The sequence below is a fragment of the Eptatretus burgeri genome, chromosome 14 (genome assembly GCF_056783735.1).
Source record: "Eptatretus burgeri isolate ZD-2024b chromosome 14, Ebu_testis_v1, whole genome shotgun sequence".
In the NCBI taxonomy this organism is placed as follows: domain Eukaryota; kingdom Metazoa; phylum Chordata; class Myxini; order Myxiniformes; family Myxinidae; genus Eptatretus; species Eptatretus burgeri.
In genome coordinates this window covers 29,839,864-29,864,517 of record NC_140974.1, presented here as the reverse complement: position 1 = coordinate 29,864,517, position 24,654 = coordinate 29,839,864, and the positions used below count along the sequence as shown (strand labels likewise).

Here is a 24,654-nt window from a genome sequence, read left to right as displayed (position 1 = left end):
AAGGGTCTAAAGTCGAAAGGGTCAAACAGTCGAAGCAGTCTATCTGGTCGAGAGGGTCTAAAGTGTAGAAGGTGTATAAAGTGTTTAAAGGGGTCTTAATGGTCTTAAGGGGTCTAATAGTCTCAAGGATCTATGGGATCTAAATTTCCAAAGGGGACATTCCAATAGTAGTTGAGGTTTAAATGTCTAAAGCATCTATAGCATCTGCAGGTGCAAGGGATCTATGGGGATTTAAAGTCAAAAGCATCTGCAGGTCTATAGGATCTTCAGGGGTCCAAAGGGTGTAAAGTTTTGAAAGGGTCTTAAAAGGACTAAAAAAAATGACTGAAAAGACTGTCTCCTCTCTGCCACCACCCCATTATTCTGTCCGCCATCCCCCTTTCTTTACCATTCTTTAAGACAAGATGGCAATAACCCTTAATAGGTAACCTGGGGTTTTGAGGATCCCAAGGTAAGATGGGATTTTTTCTGAAAAAAAAGAAGCAATTTAAAGACAATTTTTTTCGAAAAAAATAATAAAAATAGTTATTAATAGTATTCTAATCCAGTTTTGGTCTTAAATTATTGCAAAGGGTTTCACAATTTGAGATGTACATAATGTTATCTTAATAAAATGATGAGAACATGTTTTTTTTTCCTCAAATGATTTTCCCTAGGTGAGGTCCAAAAGACCCCAAGTTGCCCAGATGTTTGTCACTGGTGGGATGAAGTTTACCTATTAAGGGTTAATGACATTAAGAGGTTAAATCAAGAGGTTTAAAATAAATTAACGTTGAAATATCGTTTTTAAAAATTGAATTCACAATCTCATGAGATGACGAAATCTCACGATATGTGATGCACATACAAACATGGATTACACTTTGAGTTAATCAGCTAATTATCTCACCACGTGGATGGAAATTAAAAAAAGGTCTCCATTAGTTTTTGTGCATCACTGTCATGAATCGTCATGCCGAGTTTCAAAAGGATCTGTCGATCCGCCTAAGAGTAGGGAAAAAATATAAAATTGTTAATTGACCTGCCTAAGGCCTAACTCACATTTGCTCTACAGTGAGGATACGGTGGCCGTACGCCCTCTGAATTGACAGAAACGTGCGGCGGCCGCAGAGTTTCTGCGGTGGTCTTAGGGTGGCCCTACGCCGTTTGGCTATATTTTACAGGCCGTAGGGGTCGCCGTGGAATTATAGCGTGGAGTTATAACTTTTTTCATTTCTACGTTCGCCGTAGCAATTCGACAAGCCGAAACAAAAGAACTGGTAAAAATAAAAAAATAAAAAACCCACTCGTTACCGTCCGTCTGGTGGCACGTTCACCTTAGGGCCCCCCTGCGGTCCCCCTGCGGTCGCCTTGCGGGCACCTTGCGTCTGCCTTGAAAATTCTACGGCTGCCGCAGGAACGCCCTAAGGTCACCGTGCGACATCAAATCAAAGACCGTATGGCACCCCCACGTTTTCGGTCTGCACAATTTATAAATACCCGTGCGGCTCCCCGAAAAATAAAAACATATGTGACTGCTACATTCTGTGACCATGGAAATACTGTGGCCACCCTATAATTGCTAGTAGCCATAGATTTTGTAGACCCCACGGCCACCGTGGCAAATGTGACTTAGGCCTAACTGACTGACTGACTGACTGACAACTTTATGGCTTTAACAGCTCATCTCAACTCTGTCTTAGATGAGCTAAAATAAATAAGCTGTGCCTTTTAAGCCACAATATACCTGTAGGCTCACGGAGGAGATTTTGAAAGCAAATTAACAAGTACGTAATCACAGGATCAACCTGAATTGTCCTGTCCAGATGAGGAAACACCTTGAGATGGAGAAGGCCAGTTCTTGCTGATGTATTTTGAGTATCATTCACAGCAATGTCTCGGCGATAATTCTTTCACAAGAATTGTTGTAGTTGGATATTATTCGAGTCCCAGAAGTAATTAAGCGACTAAAATATTCTCCTTAAATGCCAAGCAAGGATGTAACAATTTAGGCCCCAGAGCGACATATAAAATGCATACCTTTCAGCTCACAGAACAGTGATGATCAACAATTTTGCAATTACCATAATTTGTGGAATAAGAAACATATTTACCACTCAAATGTTAGTTTGCTCTTCCTCGTCCAAGATAGACATTTACACATGACATTCAAACACCTCGGTGCACGAATGTGTTTATGGAGTCAGAAGATGCAAATGCACATCATCCATACTCTGAGATATCAAGCAGTGTAAGCTGGTGTTAATGAAACGGTTTACGCAGGAATTTTTATTTTGTTCAGGGTGCTGGGGACAACTCACCGTCCCTTTGTAAAATATACTGATGGGAAAAAGTTCTTGTGCACCATAAAAAAAAAAATACACAAAATGATACTGACATGTACCCCAGCAATCTAATGGTCGGCCGACATGTTCATTGACATGTTCCCAGTTTACCTGTGAATATCCGGAATTTGCACGTGGACGTGCATGCACGTGCAAATTGCCATGCACATGTCACGTGATGGTGCTACCTGTGGTACTGAGCGAATTGCAATGCAGCACGATTGGGTGAACCAACCCAGCTGTGAAAAAACATTTTTATTGAGGTCTAAACGGCATAAACGTGATACCACACCTTTCCGAAATTGAACGTCTACCTGCTCTTCGCATCCTTGAGACAGGAATGGCACAAAACATTGATTTTTTGATGTTCATCGGATCAACATACATTCACTCTGGAGACATTATCAACAAACTGGCAACATCAGAGACAGTCCACATTCTCGGCAACCACGTGTGACGTCATGTCGGCAGGATAACCATTTCCAGTTGCTGCACCTTCGGAATTGGTTCCAGATAGCAAGTTTGACAGCTCACCGTATCACTGGCTTGCGACCATTCAGTGCCAAAACTGTCAGGAATTGGTTACATGAGCATAACATCTGACCACAATGACCTGCAGTACCTCCAATGTTGTTGCTATGTCCATCGACATGCGCACTGACCTTGGTGAAGACGTCTGAGGTTTAGGAGACAATATTGGGCTGCTCTCCTCTTCACAGATCAGTGGAGATTCTCGCTTGACAGTACTGATGGTCGTTGTAACGTTTATGGGTGAGAAGGGCAACATTACGCTGATGCAGGTGTTGTGCAACGTTCATCATTGGAAGTGCGATGGTATGGGGGGGCATCACCGCACATCACAGAACCCAGCTGGTGGTCATTAATGGCAATTTGACAGGTATTCGGTACCGTGATGAAGTTCTCCATCCTCTCGTCCTCCCATTCCTGCAATTTCATGGACATCACATCACACTTCAACAGGATAACACACACCCTCACATCGCACGAGTCGTCACTGACTTCATCACACAACAGAACATCCCCACGCTTCCCTGGCCAGCTGTTTCACTTGATCTTTCTCCCACAGAATATGTTGTGGGATGAAATAGAATGACGATTGTGCAGTCTTCAAAACCAGCCAGTGACTTTGGCCCAACTGCAGCAGATCTTGGTACAGATCTGGCATGACATCCCTCAAGCCTTATTCAACCATCTTGTGTCGTCATTGAGGCACCGTTGCTAAGTGTGTGCCAATGCAAATGGTGGTCACACCAGATACTGAGCTGTTAACTGACTGTTGACAGCAGCTCTCTTTGAGCCTCTGGAGACAACACATGTGATGGCATTCTCATGTCGATTTCATGTTTATCAAACACTAAATATTAATATGACCAAACAATGTGATGTGTTTGTTTTCATTTCTAAATTCACATGAGGTGTAAATGATGCATTGGAACTTTTTTTTTCTATTTGTATAGATCGTGAGATCTTCAGCCTTCAGCAACTAAAGATGGCAGATGGTATATCCAGCTTAATGTCAAGTCAAGGAACGATGCACTTTGTAATGCAACGACCTACCTGTAATGAACCAATCCAACCATTTATAGTCGGGCCAGCATGCAAACCCAGGTGACACGGATCAAAGGTAACTGGACTACCTCCACACCATCCTGTTGGATGGGTTCTTCACCTTGCAAATAACATCAGATAAACACATCAAAGGCATCAGGATTCTTCAACAAACCTTTACCAAAAGCATTCAGACCAAATGGGTTCAGCTGCGATGGTTTCGTTTCTGCCAAGTTTGCCATCAAATTGGCTTAGTTTATTCCTTCTGTGGGGGCATTAGATTAGATAGCCTAATATCTAGCACTTATCCTTCATCTGGAACCAGTATGAACTGTAAAGCATGGTAAAGTACTAAATAACAGATTTCTCATCACTCCAGTATCCTCACCAAGGTCTGAAGAGCCTTTTCCAGTCATTATTGTTGATATTGCTTACTCCAAAATTGTATTCAAAGAACACAATCATATCCAGGTTGTTTGCATCCTGGTGCAACGAAGGTAATACGTGCACAGCATGTTTACAAGTAAGGGACATTACTCAGGAAACACTTTCCAATTTAATGATGTTTTGCTTGTTTGGGGATAAAAAATTATACACAAGAAGTCCCAGAAAGGTTCTTCTTATTCTTCTTCACAGCTTGGCTGCTGGGTAGCTATCATTTTGATGGGGAACAACTATGCCGCTGATGCTGTGCACCTATGCCAATACACTAGTCCTCATTTTATTGACCTCAGGAGGATTATAGGCACAGTCAACCCCACGTGGTGTTAAATCAGCTGCCAACAGGGCTTGAACTCAAGACCCCAAGATCCCAAGCCATCCACCTTCGCCACAAAGCCAACAGCAGGCTTAATGTCATAAAACACTAACCCGGTAAAATTTAAACTCCAAATAGCTCATCTCGTGTGGGTGCATTCGAGGCTTTACAATCTTGACCACTGAATAACTTTCATGTGTCACATTGTGCTTCATTACTCCAACACCTGATTAAAACTTTTTCTCGTTTTGTTGATCGAAGGAGAGTGGAGCGAGTTATTCACAGAGCTTGTGCAATTCTGTACATTCGGGCCATAGCCAGGAATGAAAAAGGTCACCATTTCACACATCACGCAAAAAAAAAAAAAAAAAAAAATTCCGGGAAAGGCTGACAAAAGCAAACCAACGTATAATGACACACATTCATTTAAAACCAGAAGACCAAACGCAAAGCCATTTCACATCAAATTACAAATGACTTTATACTCTTTCCTCTAATTAGTCAGCCTCTTCTGACCGCTTCCTATTGCTACCTGCTCTGGTGTAGTCAATGAGACCCCATGAAGCTGTCATGCTTGGTAAGGTTCCTACTTCCCTTGGGTCAGACATTACCTGACATTCTGTAAGACAACTGCAAGTGTGGTAAATCCTGCATTAAGTGACTCATTCAGCCAATAAAGGATCATCATCAATTTCAAATCGATCAAAAATTGTGAAATTAATTTTTATACCGACTTCACTTCCCAAATTTGCCATAATCACAGGCTCCATACATGGGCTGCACTAACTTGTACCTTGATCTTCTCAACCTGTCACCCTCTTTTGGGTCCTCCTTATCATGCTACATCATTCATTCTCTCTCCTATCCTCCTCTTCCCTTCTTTTCCTTTTCTGAATTTATATTTCCTCAATTCAGCCCTTCTGAACACATGCCAGTTATGTCTTGGGGGGGGGGGGGACCATTCCATGTTGATGAAAGCCAGTGAGACAGGAATGTGTCCATGGACCTATTCCCTTCGCGAGGGATGGGCTTGCATTACAAAACAACGGATGGCTGACTGATACGGAGGGGAGCTATGCAGCAGCTAACACACTGCTTGTTGCAGTGGGTATTTCTGTCTTTCACAGATTCCAACCACAGCCATAAGCTTAAGTTAATATAAGAAAAAAAAAGGAAAAAATGGGATCCACTGACCTGAAAGCAACACGATGCTGAACATCATATGTATGCGCACCAAAACTTCAATATCAGATGGCTTCAGTGGAATTACTCAGGTTTAGTGTAATATATATATATGTATATATATATATATATATATATATATATATATATATATATATATATATATATATATATATATATATATATATATATATGTTTGGTCCGGAGACAAACACCACCTGGACACATTCAGAGACAAACACCGCTCAGACGTGTCCGGAGACAAACACTGTCTGGAGACAAACAATGCCTGGACACGTCTGAAGAGTGGAGGGAGAGAGAGAGAGGTGTGAGAGGATGCTGCTCTGTATTAGGCAGGGGGCAGAGTGAGGATGGGATAGAGAGAGAGAAGGGGGGGGGGGAGAGGCAGGTGGTGGGAGGGTAGTTAGCAGAAAGAAAACATTATGCTTTATGAACAGCACACACACCTCGTTTTTTTCATTTTATGTTTCTCACAATTCTATCTCTCTTACACACACGCACGCACACACACACACACACACACACACACACACACACACACACACACACACACACACACACACACACACACACACACACACACACACACACACACACACACACACACACACACACACGAGCCCCTAAGAACCATACCGGGCCATCGCACCTTTTTTGTGAAATTGAGTTATGAACGTCTTCAGGTGCACAAAACTGATACCTTTCAGGGCCAAAATGGGCCAACCCATCAGAATATATTATGTTTAGGATATAAGCAAAAAACCTCTCTGGCTCTGTTAATATGCATCTGACTTGCCAGAGCCTGAATGGGCCATCCCACATTTTCCCCATGATTCCATGTAAACATGGCGGCCAGACATCTGACAGATGCTGAGTATTTTATCCTTAGGTATTTTTTATTGTCATTAGCTCATTGTGACACAGGAGACTGAGAACTTTGAGTCCCTTTTTCTCAAAAGTACACCAAGATGGGATGGCCCGGTATGGTTCTTAGGGGCTCATTTATTAGTACATACACTGTATATGTATAAATGTATATATATATATATATATATATATATATATATATATATATATATATATATATATATATATATATATATATATTTAGCAATTCTCACCCGCTGGCGTGCGGACAGCCGCTTTTTACCCGAATCGCGTCCGTACGCCCACCGAACGGACAATTCAGTCGCGACTTTCAGGAACAATGCCGAAAACCAGTCACGGGTGTGCTCCAAGCGCACACCACAGCCGAGTCAATATTCTACCCGCGCACGACAGGGTCAATCGCCGAATTGTCGATATACCTAATTATTCATGAGGGCAGCCTACCGAGAAACCGTACCTCAGCGAGGTCTGCTTGGACACGAACCGCTTAAGCAGTTCGTTCCATTCTGGGATACCCGAGCGGGGTATTATCGCGAGACCTCGCTGGACCCGATTCTTTTATCGGCTATCAAAAAGCCTGCGATTATTCCGAAGGCAAGATAGCAGTTCAATTGGAGAAAGAGGACACAACAAACGTGTGACATTTAAACAAGCACATTTATTTACTAACATAAGCACGTAAGCAGTCAAGCAATCAAGCAGGTATGCAATCAATGGGGGGGGGGGGGTAGGGACAAAACACGCAGTTGGTGTGATGAATGCGGGACGGGACAAGACGCGAGCAAGACAAAGCACTACAACCGTCTATTATTTATTATTCACAAGCACTTAACAACAGTTCTACTTAGTGGGACACGGCGCCACAACTTTCCCAAAAATAAACAGGGAAAGGGCCCCTCAAAGACAAGGGGGTCAGACTGGACCCGTAGGCCTTTATAACGTGGAGCTTGGCGGACCGAAGGAGTTCCACGAGACCGTTGCAGGTTACCTCCACCCTCGTGGTGCCTCGATGGGGTGACCCGCGACGTCCCGTCCCCACGGCAGCTAGCGTAGCCGCGGTTGCGCCCAGGCCTTGCCAAGCAGCCGGGTGATTCGGGCCTCAGCCGGCGACGTGTTGAGAGGAACGAATGGGTCTTGACGCTCTTCCAAAGTTGATGCTCTTTGAAAGAACCCGTCCGTCCCTCAGCGATGCTCGAACTGTGCCAAAGCCCGATCACCTCAGACCGTTTGGCGCTGGCTGGCGAGCTCTCTCCGGCTCTCTCCACATGAATGCGCAGGTCTGCGCTGCACAGCAGGTTTGGCCACGCTCCCAACTCACGTGTCCTCCGCTCTCCTGGACTTCTCCCCCGACTGTGTTCTCCAGGCTTCAGGCTCCCACTCGGCTGCCCGACCTCTCCAGACTGACTCTCCACCGACTCCAGACTTCCACTCGCCTCTCCACTTGCTTCTCCTCGACGACCCCCCACTCAGTTCTCCTCGACGACACACACCCACCCGGTTCTCCTCGACGACACACACTTCGCTGCGCTCAGCACTCGCTTTTATCTCCATGGCCCTCGCCCCTCCCCCTCGGCCCCTCCCTTCCAGCATGCTCGCGAAGCTTCCATAAGCAGGGTGTTTTCCTCGCTGAATCGGGGTTTTTCGTTGAGTACTTCTGTCGGCGATCATCGCTTCACAGCTTTTGTCTTTTCCGCACATGTCTGTCGTTGGGGGGAGGGGTGAGACCATCATCCGTTCTCCCCCGATGAATGTCAGGCTTCTCGCAACCGTGCTGAGGTGGAAATGCGGTGGTGGTGTGGTTAGCGTTATAGTGGCGTGGCTTGCGTTTTGTGGTGGTCTTGTTGGTGGTGTGGCTGGCATTCGTGGTGGTCGGGAGGGTGGTGTAGCTGGCGTTTGTGGTGGTAGTAATGGTGGTTTGTCCAAAATAACGATAGTAAAAGAAAAACGGCTAACTCAAAGATCACAGCCCGGGTGACACGAATAAAGCCCATTAGACAACGGTGGGGAAATCTAACTGAACACGTACTTATCGGCATAACTGAACTAAGGACCTATATGGTGTTCTGCGAATTTCTACAGCCGTAACTATATATATATATATATATATATATATATATATATATATATATATATATATATATATATATATATATATATATATATATATATATATATATATATATATATATATATATTGTTGTGGTTGACGAAATTCACAAACCACCATTCAGGTCCCGTAGGTGAGATATCTCTGTAAGTATATGTGTAGTTAGGCCCAAACCCGTTGTTTAGAGGGAATAAATGTTATTCATGCGGGCTGCGACCCTTTTAGATAGCCGTTTTTCTTTTACTATCTTTATTTTGGACCAGCCGCCATTACTACCACCACAACCACCACCAACCACGTCTCAACAGCCATCACACAACAACCACCAACCGCAACGCCGCTTCACAACAACAACAACGCCAAGAGCCACGACCCTTGCCGTCACATCTCGCTCTCGCAACCATCGCATCACCGCCATTCCCGCGCCGCTTGTGGGCACCGATCCTGGACTCGTACAGGGTGCGCACCGAGCAGCGGGTGCAAAAACACCAGCCTTACCGAGAAATCGGATCAAGATCGATTCACGCCCACTTCTGTTCCGTCCTATCAGTGAGCGTGGGGCGATTTGGCCCTGCCTCCAGGTGCGTCGGAGTATAATCACTATATGCAGATTCGCGGATCAAGAATCATTCACGCCCACTTTTCCTCTGTCCAATGGGGAGCGTGGCTCCGTCCCCGAGCGATTCCTGATCCAAAAATCTGCAGATGATTTCTCCTGTCGGACTATAAAGCACCGAGCGCGGAGCGAATCGAGGCAGTTGGGGGGAGTTGGAGAGGTGTGGCAGCGGCAGTTGGAAGGCAGTTGGACGGAGTGAGGCAGTCAAGGAGAGTTGAGAAGAGAAGAGTTAAAGAGTTGGGCAGTTGGACGGAGTTGAGAAGAGTGGAGAGTGGGAGAGTTGGAGAGTTGTGGCGGCGGCGAAGGCAGTCGAGAGAGTGTCTGTCGGGGTCCGGAGAGGCTGGAAAAGCCAAGAATCTTTGTGGAGGTCGGCGCTCGTGTCAGAGTCGGGGAGCTGCGGAGAGGGGAGGCCGGTAACGCGACCGAGGTCGCGGTGGAGTCGCTCGTCGCGGGACCCAAGCCAGCGAGATATCCTCATTCCCCCGAGCATCAACAACCCCCTCTTGTTTCCCCCCCGCGCTGAGATAGTGTGAGAAGGGGGCCCCGTTCCCACCCCATTCCAGGCAGTGCCAGCGAGGCCCGCGGAGTCGGGGCGCCGCCGCCATCTTGCGGCTCATCACCAGACGGGTCGGCTCGACGCGGTCTCGGCCCCAAGCCCGTCTGCCCCCTTGTAGTTGAGGGTGGTCCCTTTTTCTTTTGCTTTGAGTATATGTGTTGTCGGCGCCGTCTGTGAAGTAAAACTGTATAAGTGTTGCCGTGTGCTCGGTAGTCGGTAGTAGATCTGCATTGTTGCATTTGCTTTTTGTGCAGAATTGTTGTGTTTCTTCTACTTTTACATTTGCTTTTGGTGTATAATTGTATATGTGTGCTTTCCGTTTGCCGCGGAATAAATGTGCTTTATGTTGAACTGTTTTTCCTGTTTCGCTTCGTCTTTCCTTTTATTGAATCTCCATCTTATTTCACGTAAAGGGTTGGTAGTGGGCTAAATACGCCCAATAATTAATCGAACCGTCGAGGTTGACGATAACACCGCTCGGTTATCCCGATAGTATGGAACGGGTCGCTTAAAGTGGCCCGTGTCCGAAGTCGACCTGCGGCAAGGTGCGATCGCCCGGTCTACCCTCCGTGTGGGTACTTAGGTAGGTCGAATTTGGCGAGCAACCCTATCCCACGCGGGGGGCCGATTGGCACGATCGTGGTGAGTCCGAAAGGCCCACCCATGACTAGTTCCCGGCGTTAGTCCGAGAGGGTCACGACGGGATTGTCCGTCCGGTGGGCGACGTGCCGCGATTCGAGTTACGTGGCCGCTCGCACGCCAGTAATTCAAGCGATCGAGCGAATCTTGGCGAAACCCAATCCATATCCCTGTGTCGCAAGAGGCGACCAGGGTTGCGTCAGGAAGGGCATCCGGCGTAAAACCTGTGCCAAATCAGTGTGCGGATCATAACGGATGATCCGCTGTAGCGACCCCTCACGGGAGCAGCCGAAAGACGAACAACAACAACACATATATACAAATTACACGTCCTTATAGTTGTTGAGGAACTCTGGGAAGGGTTCGAAACAGCGAAGCGCTTATCTTGTGAAGGTCTTCTTGGGTTTCTTTACGCAACTTCTTCAGCTCGAGGAGTGTGGTAGGGGTCAATTATGAATATAATCCTCGCCACCTGGGTCGAGTTGATTGGGTGAGAGCTGATTGGCTATTCCCCCATTCACAGTTGAGAGATGTAGGGAGGTCTTTCTATATTTATATATTGACTACTTTTGAAGTTTGCATGTCGTACTTGCTTGAGAGCCTCGTTGGTATGCATTTCGGTCTACGCTAGCATGATGATTCGCCAATAAGTGTTGAAACCAGTCCGGTAGCTGATAGTAGATAGATGGTCGCGGTAGTCTGGTCGCTGGAATATGTATGTGTGTATGCATATATAAAAAAAAAAAAAAATATATATATATATATATATATATATATATATATATATATATATATATATATATATATATATATATATATATATATATATATATACAGTCATCCCCCGCAATATCGCGGTTCACCTATCGCGCCCCCGGTTCATCGCGGGTTCTCCCTTGGAACCCAACTAATTTTTTATGCGGATTCCCCCGGTATATCGCGGCAATAATATATAAAATATAAATTATTTAAGCAATAAATTATAACGCGTGGCGCTCGACCAGTCACACAACGCACGAGACAAAGTTTCGCTTGTGAACTTTGAATCTTTTCTACGTGTTTTTCTCCAAGGCCCACGATGCCGCCCAAACGCCCTACACCTTTTAAGGCTTCTGGCAAGGAACTGAAGCGCCAGAGGAAGGTCCTGACGCTCCACGAGAAGGTTAAGGTGCTCGATATGCTTCGGGAAGGAAAAAGGTTTGCCGCCGTTGGACGAGCACTGCTCATAGCCAGCACCTCAAAACCGACCAGATCAGAGGAGTCGATCTCAGGCACCTCAAACCCGATCACTCCCAAACCGACCAGACCAGACGATTCAATCTCCGGCACCTCGAACCCGATCACTGCCAAACGGACCAGACCAGACCAGACGAGTCGATTTTTTGGGGAGGTGTCCATTCATCGCGGATTTTCACTTAGCGCAGGGAGGCTTGGAACGTAACCCACGCGATAAATGGGGGATTACTGTATATATATATATATATATATATATATATATATATATATATATATATATATATATATATATATATATATATATATATATATATATATATATATATATATATATATATATATCAGCAAATACAACCCGTCGCTTCGCTGACGTGTCAAAAAAGTAGGAGTGACGGATCAAAAAAGTAGGGGAGAGAGAGAGAGAGAGAGAGAGAGAGAGAGAGAGAGAGAGAGAGAGAGAGAGAGAGAGAGAGAGAGAGAGAGAGAGAGAGAGAGAGAGAGAGAGAGAGAGAGAGAGAGAGAGAGAGGAGACAGGTGAAGGGTGAGAGGGGGAAGAGGGAGGCAAAGAGGATTAAGAAAGGGGAGTTACAGCAGAGGTGGGGAGAGCAACACTATGCCAAACAATGCTATTCACTGGGGAAGGGAGGGGTGCAAAAGAGAGAGAGAGAGAGAGAGAGAGAGAGAGAGAGAGAGAGAGAGAGAGAGAGAGAGAGAGAGAGAGAGAGAGAGAGAGAGAGAGAGAGAGAGAGAGAGAGAGAGAGAGAGAGAGAGAGAGAGAGAGAGAGAGAGAGAGAGAGAGAGAGAGAGAGAGAGAGAGAGAGAGAGAGAGAGAGAGAGAGAGAGAGAGAGAGAGAGAGAGAGAGAGAGAGAGAGAGAGAGAGAGAGAGAGAGAGAGAGAGAGAGAGAGAGAGAGAGAGAGAGAGTGAGAGAGAGAGAGAGAGAGAGACATACAGGCAGAGAAGCGAGAGAGTGTGAGAGGTGTAGAGGTGTGGGAGGAGAGTGCTGCATTTTATGAGGATGGGGGACCGAGGATGAGACAGAGTGAGAGAAAACGGTGGTGAAGAGAAGGATAAAAAAGACAGGTGAGGGATGGTGGTGGGGTTCGCAAAGAGAATATGTGACGCTTATTGGCCAAACACACACACACACACACACACACACACACACACACACACACACACACACACACACACACACACACACACACAAACCCATGTCAGAACAGCTGTACACACAATGACACAACAGAGTTTGTAATGTAATCCACTGGCACATCTGCAAAAACTTTCATCTTCCAATTCCAGAAAATTTGTGGGAAAATGAACCAAAAGCAATCACTGAAAACATTGAAGTACCACTCATGTATGACCTTATGATCCCATCGAGCGTGAACATCGAAAACAACGCATTGCGACCAGATATCATACTTAGATGCAAGAAAAAGAGAAGAAGGCATTGCTGATCGAGGTGTTAATACCTGAGATTTTGGACTAAACAATGAAGAAATCAAGAAAAATGACCAAATACCAAGACCTCAAGCATGAAGTGAAAAGATCCTGGAAGCTGAAGAATGCCAGTTGAACTCGTGATGACAAAGAACCTCATGGGAATGATGACGAAGAACCTGCCAGAGATATTAAAAACCATCCCTGGGAATATCACAACAAACGAACAACAGTTGGAGGCTGTCCGGGGCCCAGTAACGATCCTGAAGGGAGCCCTCCTCACAAAACTTTGAAAAGGAAAAACTTCATAGCTTCATCCGTGAATCGTGACCCTTTACAGAAATGAAGGTGGATACTTTGAGCCCACCCTTGGAGGACTCCATTCCACATTCTGAAACTCACAAATGTAGAAACCAATCAATGACACACACATACACACACACACACACACACACACACACACACACACACACACACACACACACACCTTTTAAGTATATATATATATATATATATATATATATATATATATATATATATATATATATATATATATATATATATATATATAAATATATATGTACATATACATATATTATCAGACTTGGTGGCATAATGGTGACATCGGACTACTGGGAGGGAATCCAGCCGAGTCATAACAAAGACGTTTAAAGTGGTGCATGCTGCTTCCTTGCTGATCTCTCAGTATTGAGAAAGGATAGATCATGGACAAACAACCATAGGTTGGCAACCAAATTGCAGGCTTGATTGGCATTATTGTCTCCTCCTGCATTGAAGTTCCTTGTAAGAGAACATTATTAGTGTTAGTATTAGTATTCTTATTATATTAGTCACATGGCAAGATACAAGTCATGTTCATACATCGGAGCAATAATGGTTTATTCTCCATGCCATCTTCAACACAAAAGTGAAAGCAACGGAGTTTTATGTTTTCATTGAGCAAACCAAACATCAGTGGAATGTGTCAGACTTGCAGGTTAATCGTGAAATCTGTCAGGAGCCCCGCGGGAACCAATCTCAGACAACACTCTGACATAGAAGGCTATGGATTGATGAGGGACATTCGTATTTAATAAAGTCTTTAAAACCTTGGTTCACCTCTTCTCTCATGCACACCGCACATCGTCTCTCCCATTAAATGTTGGCAATTTCCCAAAAAGAGACGAATGAATACATCGGGATAGCACAATTATAATTCATGGAGTCCATTAAGGATGTCTGCTCATATTAATTATCTAATAATTGGTTTACCTGCAGTAAAGCTTGCAGTAATTTAACAGAGTAATTCAACGTTTATGGTTTAAATATAACTTGTGGGGCCTGTACCGTTGATGTTTCTGCAAATGTAATTGAAAATTTTCTGTCGATGGCAAATATAATTCCTGTTGTACATAAATTATTCACTCGATCCGATCGAGTTCAAGTTTTTCTTTTGTTTTGTTCAATCACCACGTCGCACAACAATCACTTGCCTGGCATTTTGCAAATGAAATCCCATCAGATATCTCAGTGCAAGCTCACCGATCATAGGACATCAAGAGGCTGTGGTGTCGCTCATACATCTGGAAGGCTTCTCAGGAGGATCGGCAAACACCTGAACACCTGACTATGACAAAATAGGAAGTAAACACTGGCCAGGAGGGAAAAGTAAAGGCATCATCTTTCAGAAGGAAAAGGTTCGTGTTTTATTGGCTTCCTGTAATAGAGATAGCCGGCTTTTTGTATGCCTTGTCGAGGCTCGTGTGAGAGCTAACACACAATGCACAGCAAGGGGGGCATGAGACAAGAGGGGCAGGAGAGGGAAGGACAAAACGGTGGAGAACAGAGACATTAGGAGATCTGTGGAAGGGAGAGGGATGGGGCGGGGAACATGGGAGATACAAGATGGACGTTCCAGGGACTTTCAGGAAGGAAAGCAGGGAATTTGAAGGAGGTGTGCTTGGGTGGATTATCGGGGTAGAAAAGATCAAGGATTTGGATGGGGGATGATAAGACGTGATGGTGAACAGCTGTTTTGAAGGCTGAGATGGAAGAATCAGAATGGGAATTAATAGAGTGAGGGAGTTTATTCCAAAGGCAGGAAAAAAGAGGAATGAAAGCGTGAAGGTGAGCAGTGATTCGTGATTTTGGTAGTTTTACCAGAAGTGGGTTGTTGGCGGACCTTGAGCACCTTGCGGAAATGTGGTGGGGACAAATCACAGAGAGAGCAGGGGGGACAAGGCTGGAGAGGAGGCGGTAGAAGACAGAAAGACCACCGACCAGCCTGCGGTGAGAGAGTGAGAGGCCCAAAGACTCAGCCTTATTGCGGGAGATACCAGGTTCCCACAGCATGAAGCCGAGAAAGGGGGGAGAAAGGGGAGAGCAGTGCTCCATCAGGCTGCGGACGAAAGCTTTGTAAGTGGTCAGGAGCTCAGGTGGGCCGAGGAAGGACTTTGCACGACGGATGATTCCCAGTCGGAGACTGGCTTTGGAGGCGAGGTTTGAAATGTGGCTTTCCCAGGAAACGTCATGGCAGATAGTGAGACACAGAAGCTTGAAAGAAAGGACTTCTTCCAGAGGAATGTTGAGAAAGCGGATGGGGGGGGGGGTTATAGATGGTCCTTTCGACGAGACATAGTGAGAGTGTGAGATTTCTCCGGATTGAAAGATATGTTCCACGTGTTGGACCAGTTTGTGATTTTACCCAGATCTGCAGTGAGCGAAGAAGCTGCTGCTTGCCGGTCTGAGGGATGACTGATGGTACGGCAGAGGGTGGAGTCATCAGCAAAGAGATAAAGAGGATTTTCCAGAGAGTCGGTGAGATCATTGATGAAAACCAGAAAAAGAACAGGACCCAGAACGCTACCTTGAGGAACTCCAGCCTGCACAGGAAGAGGGGATGAAAGAACTCCATTTATGGCCACATGTTGACTGCGACAGGAGAGGAAGTCTGCGAGCCATGAGTGGAGATGGCCTTGGATACCATAGGAAGAGTTTGGTGAGCAGGGCAGGGTGTCAGACCATGTCAAAAGCACGTGATACGTCTCGGGATATGGCTCTGATTTTATGTCTGGTATTGAGGACCTCCCTCCATTGTTGGGAGAGCAGAAGCAGAATAACCAGGGTCGAGTGACCTGGTCTGAAACCAAATTGATGATCGGAAATCAAGCCATTGGAGAAGAGAAAAGATTTAATGTCTGAAGCGATAATGGATTCCATAACCTTGCTGATGATTGGCAGAAGGCTGATTGGTCTGTAGTTGCAGGGATCTGTTTTTGTACCTTTTTTATGCAGGGCAGTAATGCTTGCTGATTTTCAAGCAGATGCCAGATGGCCTTGGGAAAATGAGAGGGTGAATAGAACAGAGAGAGCGTGAGCAAGAGCAGAGGAGCAGGTTTTTAGGACAAGTGGGCTGATGCCGACTGGACCGGTTGCAGAATCTGAGTTGATGTTTGACAGCAAGCTCTCCACCTTGTCAGGAGAAAAGGACACAGAGTCAAGGGACAGTTGGGTGCAACTGGGTAAGGTGGGTTGAGAAAGTGATGGGTTTTGGACACAAGATTTAGCTGCAAACACCGAGTTTAGGCATTCAGCTTTATCATGTGCGGTATCAGCAATGCGGCCATTTGAGGTAAGGGAGCGGATGGAGGGGGAACATACACCCGAAACAGATTTGATTAAATGCCACCAGGATTTTGAGGAGGGAGAGAGGTTAGAAAGTTTGGACTTGAGTTGAGGAAGATGTTGTTTTCTGTCTCTCCTGAGGGTAGATACACACTTGTTCCAAGCTTTATGGAAGGAACTGAGATTACCCTCAGTTGGGTTTGCTTTCCATGAGGCAAAGGCAAGTTGTTTCAGGACAACTGCCTCGTCACAAGCTTCAGTGAACCAAGGGCGGGAGGAAGGGTAGGACACTGAAGACGAGAGGGGATAAATCTGTGCATGAGGGAGAGCAAGTTTCTTTGAAAGAATTCCCAGGATGAGTTGATGTTTGAGAAAGTAGTGATAGGAGACCAGTCTGTAAGTTTGATGGCTGCTCGGCGACCCTGCCAGTCGGCTTGAGTGAAATGCCAGACTCGACGGCGGTGAGGTGGTTCTCTGATAACAGCCAGAGAGATATCCACTTTAACAAGGACGTGGTCAGAAGAACCGATTGGAGCAGAGAAAGAGCAGCAGATATTGTCAGGGAAATTTGTCAAAATCAGATCCAGATAAGAAAGAGTACCATTGGTTGAGATCCTGGTTGGGAAGTTGACCGATTGAGTCAGTCCCAATGAGTTGCAGAAAGCTTTTGCTGAAGTACCATGACAGGTGTGAGAGGTACCCAAAACTTGCCAACTGGCATGATGACAATTGAAGTCGCTACATATGAGGAAGAGAGAGTTTGGATGAGAAAATAGAAGTTGGTCCATGTTTTCAGATCGTAAGGTGTAGATGGAGTCATCACTCTTTGGTAGACGGTACAGTACACATATAAACATGAGGTGGGAGTGGAGGGGAAGCTGTAGCCAGAGGTATTCCTGGGGGTGTGGGGGAGTGAGAGCAGTGCATGGAGAGTGAGGAATAGAGTCTTTGATGAAGAGAGCAACTCCTCCACCAGGACGATGCTCAGGTCTGTTAGACCGGAGGAGGGAGTAACCAGGGAGAGATACTTGGGAGTCAGACACGTCTTGGGGGAGGAAAGTTTCTGTTCGGCAGATTATGTCTGGTTTGTCAGTGGCAACCTGTATGGACAGATCTGAAAGGTTTGTGAAGGCCCCGGATATTTGAGGTCCACACTGTTAAGGAAGGGGGAGCGGAGGAGGCTTTGTGTGCAGGGTGTGGGAGGGGTGGGGGAGGGTAGGACAAGGGACGAGGAGGGGGGGGGAGGTAAGGAGGTTGTTGAAGGAGTGTGGGAGATTGCAGAATAGCTTGGGGAGGGGGCCGGATGAGGAGGAGAAAAGGCTCTGTGGTGCTGGGGGAGAGGGGGGGACAAGAGAGTGGGCAGAAGGCGGTTGAGGATTTCAGGAGGTGGAGTGAAGAGATGGAGCTGAGAGGGCAGTGGAAAGAGGCAGCTTTGTGGATTTCTTTAATAAAATGGCATGCTCTACAATGCAGCACCCCCCTACTAAATCAGAAGACAGTTTCCTTTTCGATCCAAGATTTATTTGTACATCTCCTCAGGAGAATCTTCTCGTCCTTCAACTCCTGGGATTAAGTAAGCCGATCTACCTGAGAAATGTCTTCCGCCATCCTTAACTTTCAGGACACTGATGTACCCATCGGGAATGACTTTCACACACCGATGACAATATGCGGTATTTGTCATTCTGCACAACCGAATACATCCTGAAAAAGAACGGTTATACTCAAAGGTTTGAGGTTACTCTGACAATTCCAGCGTTTTTAGGGACCAGATTAGCTTAATCTGAGCACAAGTTGTGGAAAACAGATGGGCCAGACCACGGGAAGCTGGAGGCAACAGAGAGCGCCGTAGAGAGTTCGACTTCTGATGAAACCTCACGCTGACTCACTCTCGCCTTTCTTTGCCCAATTTAGCTTTGAGCTTCCAAGCAAGATGCTCCGATTTGGAACTCACCTTTTTTCTTCCTTTTTTTATGAGTTGGCAGCTGGCCAGTGCAATTACACCTACGTGTCCGTGTAGCAAAGTTAATTTTAATGCACCCTATTGCGGAAATGTTTTTCATTCATTAGGTTTTTGCAGGATTCTGTTTTAACAGTTCTCATCCAAGGTAGCAAAGATAATACAGTACCCAGTACGAGGGAGCAATTGAACACCCACACCATATCTTGTTAAATATCCCATCGGACAAATGGCAGCAGAAGAGCCCCAAAGGTATAACAAGAATGGATTCAGCTCCAAACAGTTTTGCTTTTCAGCTGCAAAGTCCAATTACTTAGGAACGTAATCAGTCTGGAATTGCTGGAAAAAGTAACCAAACAGTCAAAATCTCTTTCGTAAATCATAATACGATCTTAAATCTCGACAAGATGTAGCCAGGTGGCACAGCCAATTTTAATGCCTTCCCCGATTGAAGTCTCTGTGCATTACTGAATGCATGTTGGACTGGAATTTGATTACACATTTGTCCTGCCGGTTACAACATCATCGACACCCAGCTGTGCCGATGATGCAGTGCCCACTGCAGATGAGGGGAGACATCTGTTATTAGTTCAGGGTGGCGGCGATAACTCCACCACTCTTCATGAAGGACACTGTGGAATCTTTCACGTCCGCCGACAAATGCCGGCAGACGGGACACCCAGATTAACATCCATCCGAGAGGTGGAGCAATTGTGGTACAGCAGCGAAACAGTTTTCAGTCTGGTCGGGAATTGAAGCCAAACTCGAGAGCTCAAAGGCAAGTGTGCTACCCCTCTGCACCATCCAGGAATCAGACTTCATTGAAATGACACACATAAAAGAGAACACAGCAAAATTGACCTGGGAGAAACATGGACCTTCAGGAGTTTGCGTCCATCAAAAAAAAAACTTTGAGTATATCTTTGAATCGAGGCATTAATGGGTTTGATGATAACACATTGACAGAGAGAGCCCATCTCTCGCAGAACAGGTTGTAAATATGAAGATCCTTTACCACTCAGCATACATCATGCATGGATAGTACCGATGATAAAGGAAGAGTTGCACTGCAAGTAGTTTAGCGAGTAGCAGCAATGGAGAGAAAGAATTTACCTGATAACCCTCCGCGTTGTGGTTGCGTGAGAATGGGTAAAAGGCCCCGACCTGCATCCATCGACGGCAAAGCTCTTCCGTTGTGTTGTCGAAGAAACCACAAATATCAGCCCCAATCTGCATCAATAGGAGGGAAAATGGGGGTGGAATGGTAGGAGGGCTTCATCACAAGGTGCTCAAGTTCATTCGCATTTGACCTGCAGTCTCACAAAAACCATAAACTCATGAGAGATTCACAATGCAGCCCCAATCTGCATCAATAGGAGGAAAACTGGGGGTGGAATGGTAAGAGGGCTTCATCACAAGGTGCTCAAGTTCATTCGCATTTGACCTGCAGTCTCACAAAAACCATAAACTCATGAGAGATTCACAATGCAGCCCCAATCTGCATCAATAGGAGGGAAAATGGGGGTGGAATGGTAGGAGGGCTTCATCACAAGGTGCTCAAGTTCATTCGCATTTGACCTGCAGTCTCACAAAAACCATAAACTCATGAGAGATTCACAATGCAGCCCCAATCTGCATCAATAGGAGGGAAAATGGGGGTGGAATGGTAGGAGGGCTTCATCACAAGGTGCTCAAGTTCATTCGCATTTGACCTGCAGTCTCACAAAAACCATAAACTCATGAGAGATTCACAAAGCATTCCATCAACTAAAAGTTGAGAAGAGCACGCTCACCATCCCGGGAAACGAGGTGCGATCGATGTTGAGCATTAGTTCAAAAGAGATTGGGGGACTTGTGCTTATTTCTTCATAAACTTCTTCTTTTCTTCACATCTCACACGATTTCATGAGACATTGGTCAATAAAGCAGCAGAAAATGAGGAGGAAAAAGAATCATTTGAAATGCCAAGGGAACCAAACTACTTTGAAAAGAATAAAACGACTTAAGATCGACAGCCAACAAGAGTGCGTAAAGAAAACCCACTTATGGAAACGAGAGAGATGATATAGATACAGAAAGGGACAAAGAGGACATTCCGGAAGAGAAACTGAGATTTAGGATCGGCAGCAGATCATTGAACCATGATAGGACCCTTTAGGCCTTCTTGCAGTGTGTGCAAACAAACATCGTGCAAAAAGAGAAGACGTGCACATTTGGGTAAAAAAGGCTGTGGCTTTGAAATGTTCTCAAGATGCCACATCATGTGGACAATGCATGCAGAGGATAACCTGATTAACCGCTCGGTAAGCCCTCACAATGACAGTTGACGACTCTCTTATCCTCCTCGGGCAGGACAATCCCGTGTGGATGGAACAAAAACGGAATTTTCAGTGTTGTCAGGAAGACGCAAGGAAATGTTCAAGAAAAGCCCTCTTTGGGTGACTCGGTATTGTTTTTGGCTGAAGGACATTCCTCTTGTGGAGAGTTGTAAAAATTATAAATACTAAGGTTAACGAGATAGAAAAGTAAAGAAAAACGGTTTTATATTACAATTTTGTAAAGAGCTTCCCATTTCGGTGCTGCAGACGTCACTCAACTCGGACTCATTATAGTCGCTTGCCGTTTAAAGAATGGAACTGTCAATGCAGACAGTTACCTCCACCACCTAAGGTGAAGGAGGTTATGATTTCACCCCTCTCTGTTACTTGCAAAATCGAAGATTTTTCAAGTATATTGGTTAGTCGATTTTGGTATTCTGCCTGTCTGTCTGTCTGTCTGTCTGTTTGTCTGTTTATCGCCTACAGGACAAAATTTTAAACCGATCTTCACGAAATTTCACCACATGGTAGAGTTTGTCATAATGAAGAAGCCTATTATTTTTTGAGGTCAAAAGATCAACATAAGCCAAAGGTCAACAACTTGGATGAGATTTCTAAACTCCTCATCATCATCCGATTGATTTGAAATTTGAAGAGGATTTTTATTTCGGGTCACTGAATCAAACCACCAATTATTTTTGAGGTCAACGTGGACCAAAAGGTCAACATATGCCCAAGGTCAACAACTAAGGTGGTATTTCTAAAATTGTCAATTTTCATCCGATTCACTTGAAATTTGAAGAGGATATATAGTTCAGGTCACTGAATCAAACCACCAATTATTTTTGACGTCAAATTTGTTTTATGGACTTTGCAAGTATCGTGCGCTGTACAACGTCTTCTTATTGTTTGTTTTTCTGTTTGTCTGTTTGCAACTTGCAAAATCGAATAATTTTCAACTATATTGGTCAGTTGATGTTGTTATTCTGTCTGTCTATTTGTCGCCGACAGGTCACAATTCCAAACTGATCATCATGAAACTTTAACAAGTTATAGAGGTAGTCTCAACTGAGAAGCATTTTGATTTTGAGGTCAAAGGTCAAAGGTCAACTTCAGGTCACATTTCTAAAATTGTCAGATTGACTTGAAATTTGAATATTTGCAAATTGCGTCACTGAATTGGGAAACCAACCATTTTGGAAGTCAAAAGGTCAGAGGTCAACTCAAAGTCAAACGTCTAAAATCATCAAATTTAATCTGAAAAATCGTCAATTTTGATCGAATTAATCTGAGGATTAAGTAGCCATTGCATAGTCCATCGCTGAATTTGCAAACCAACTATTTTTTAGGTGAAAGGGTTAAAGGTCAACTCGAGGTCAAACTTCTAAAATCATCAATTTTCAACTGAAAAATGATCAAATAACATCCGATTGACCTGAGCTTTGATTAAGATTGTCAATTATAATCTTAATGAAATGGACAATTTGATGTATCCATGGCAATGTTTGGAGAGGGGCTGCATTTTACAAGCATCGTGCTCTGCAAGACATCTTTTTCTTGTTTGTTTGTCTGTCTGCGTGTAGGATATCTCAAAAAGTTGTGCACGGATCTGGATGAAATTTGGTGAGCAGGTAGGGTGTGTGACAAGGCTGAACTAATTAGATTTTGCTGAAGATCCGGATCCAGATGCGACTACTAGAATTTTTTTAAGCGATTCTTCACCATTGAGAGATAAGGCCAAAAAATGATATGTCGCACAATATCTCAAAAGGTTGTGGATGGATTCGGATGAAACTTGGGTGTGTGGCAAGGAATAATTGATTCAATTTTCGTGAAGATCCAAATCTGGATCCGATAAATTTTAAGTGATTCTTCAGCATTGAGAGATAGGGCTAAACTGATAGATAGCACGATATCTCAAAAAGTTGTCAAAGGACTTGGACAAAACTTGGCAGACATTTTGGGTGTGTGCCAATGCCAAACTGATGAGATTTTGGTGAAAATCCAGATCCGGATCTGACTTCTGGAATTTTTAAAGTGATTCTTCACCATTGAGAGATATGGCAAAAGTAATATATGGCATAAAATATCAGAAAGTTGTGGACGGATTTGGTGAAACATGGTGGACTGGTTGGGTATGTGACCACGAAGAGTTGTTTTGATTTTGGTGAAGATCCGAATCCTGATCTGGATAGGATAAAAAAAAATTGTAAGTGATTCTTCACTATTGAAAGGTAGGGCCAAAAACGAAATACAGGGTGGCCATGAAGTCTGGAAACATAGATAATATGATGTCATTCTGCTACAGTTTGAAGATGTCCTTGACGAAAGACGAATGCGTTGAGGTGATACTGCTGAATGGACGTGAGGGTTGGACATGTCGACGGATAGCAGAGTACTTCAACACGTCACCCCGGAAGAGCTGCGGTATCCCATAGCACAGTGGGGAAGCTGGTTCAAAAATTCAAGGATACAGGCAGTGTGTTGACCAAACTGCATGAATGCATTAATGCACCACATTCATTGCAATTTTGCACAGCGCATTGAACTGTGTATTTCTCATGAGGGACAATACATTGAACATAGCATGTAATGCCATTGAACATCTCATGTATTGTAATGTAAAGTCACTAAACCATTTATAATGTATATTCGCCGACGTTTCCAGACTTAATGGCCAGAAAACTCCCCCTTGCAAGGCGGCAGATATTGCAGAGGAGGTCCAAGTGAGCTCAAGAACTGCCATGCGGTTCCTTAATCAACTGGGCTACTATGGGAGAGCAGCTCGGAGAGTACCTTTTCTTCGACCAGCCAACATTCAAAGGCAAAATAATTGGGCCGACAAGATGGCCAACAGACCCTTGGAGTTTTGGCAAACTGTAATTTTTTCAGATGAGTCCCAATTTGCTCAATTTTCTGACGGTGGACGTGTATGGGTTTGGAGACTTCCCAGTCACGAGTTCTCTTTGAACCGATTGCAGCCAACTGTCAAACACGGTGGTTTTTCAGTGATGGTGTGGGAATCAATCTGGAGCACTGGTAGGTCAGAGCTTGTGGAGTGTGTTGGCAACATGATGATGACGACATACATTTCTATCCTTGAGGATGGACATATCTCTGTCTTCTCCACTGGTCAGATGGTCAAAAACAACACAGTTCATGGAAGATGGAGCTCCATGCCACATTGCAAAAAAGACCAAAGAATGGCAGGACAGAAATGGGATCAAGCGACTTCCATGGCCAAGTCAGTCTCTTGAGATGAATCCCATCGAACACCTCTGGGCCATGTTGGATCGAGCTGTGTGGGAAAAGTCCAGGAAACCAACATCATGGGCAGAATTGCGAACCCATTTGAGTGAAGCCTGGGCAGAAATCCCACAAGAGAAAATTTCTGCAAATGCAAATGGAAAGT

General features: G+C 44.8%; 1 protein-coding gene across 1 annotated transcript in view; it reads right to left on the bottom strand.

Moving 5' to 3' along the window:
- The window catches only part of LOC147012881 (sucrase-isomaltase, intestinal-like), a 465,156-nt gene that overhangs the window by 166,181 nt on the left and 274,321 nt on the right, over window positions 1–24,654 (bottom strand). The window contains exon 22 of the mRNA XM_085853461.1: window positions 20,038–20,154. Within this exon, the coding sequence (XP_085709587.1) occupies window positions 20,038–20,154 (117 nt within the window). The remainder of the gene's footprint in view (window positions 1–20,037; window positions 20,155–24,654) is intronic.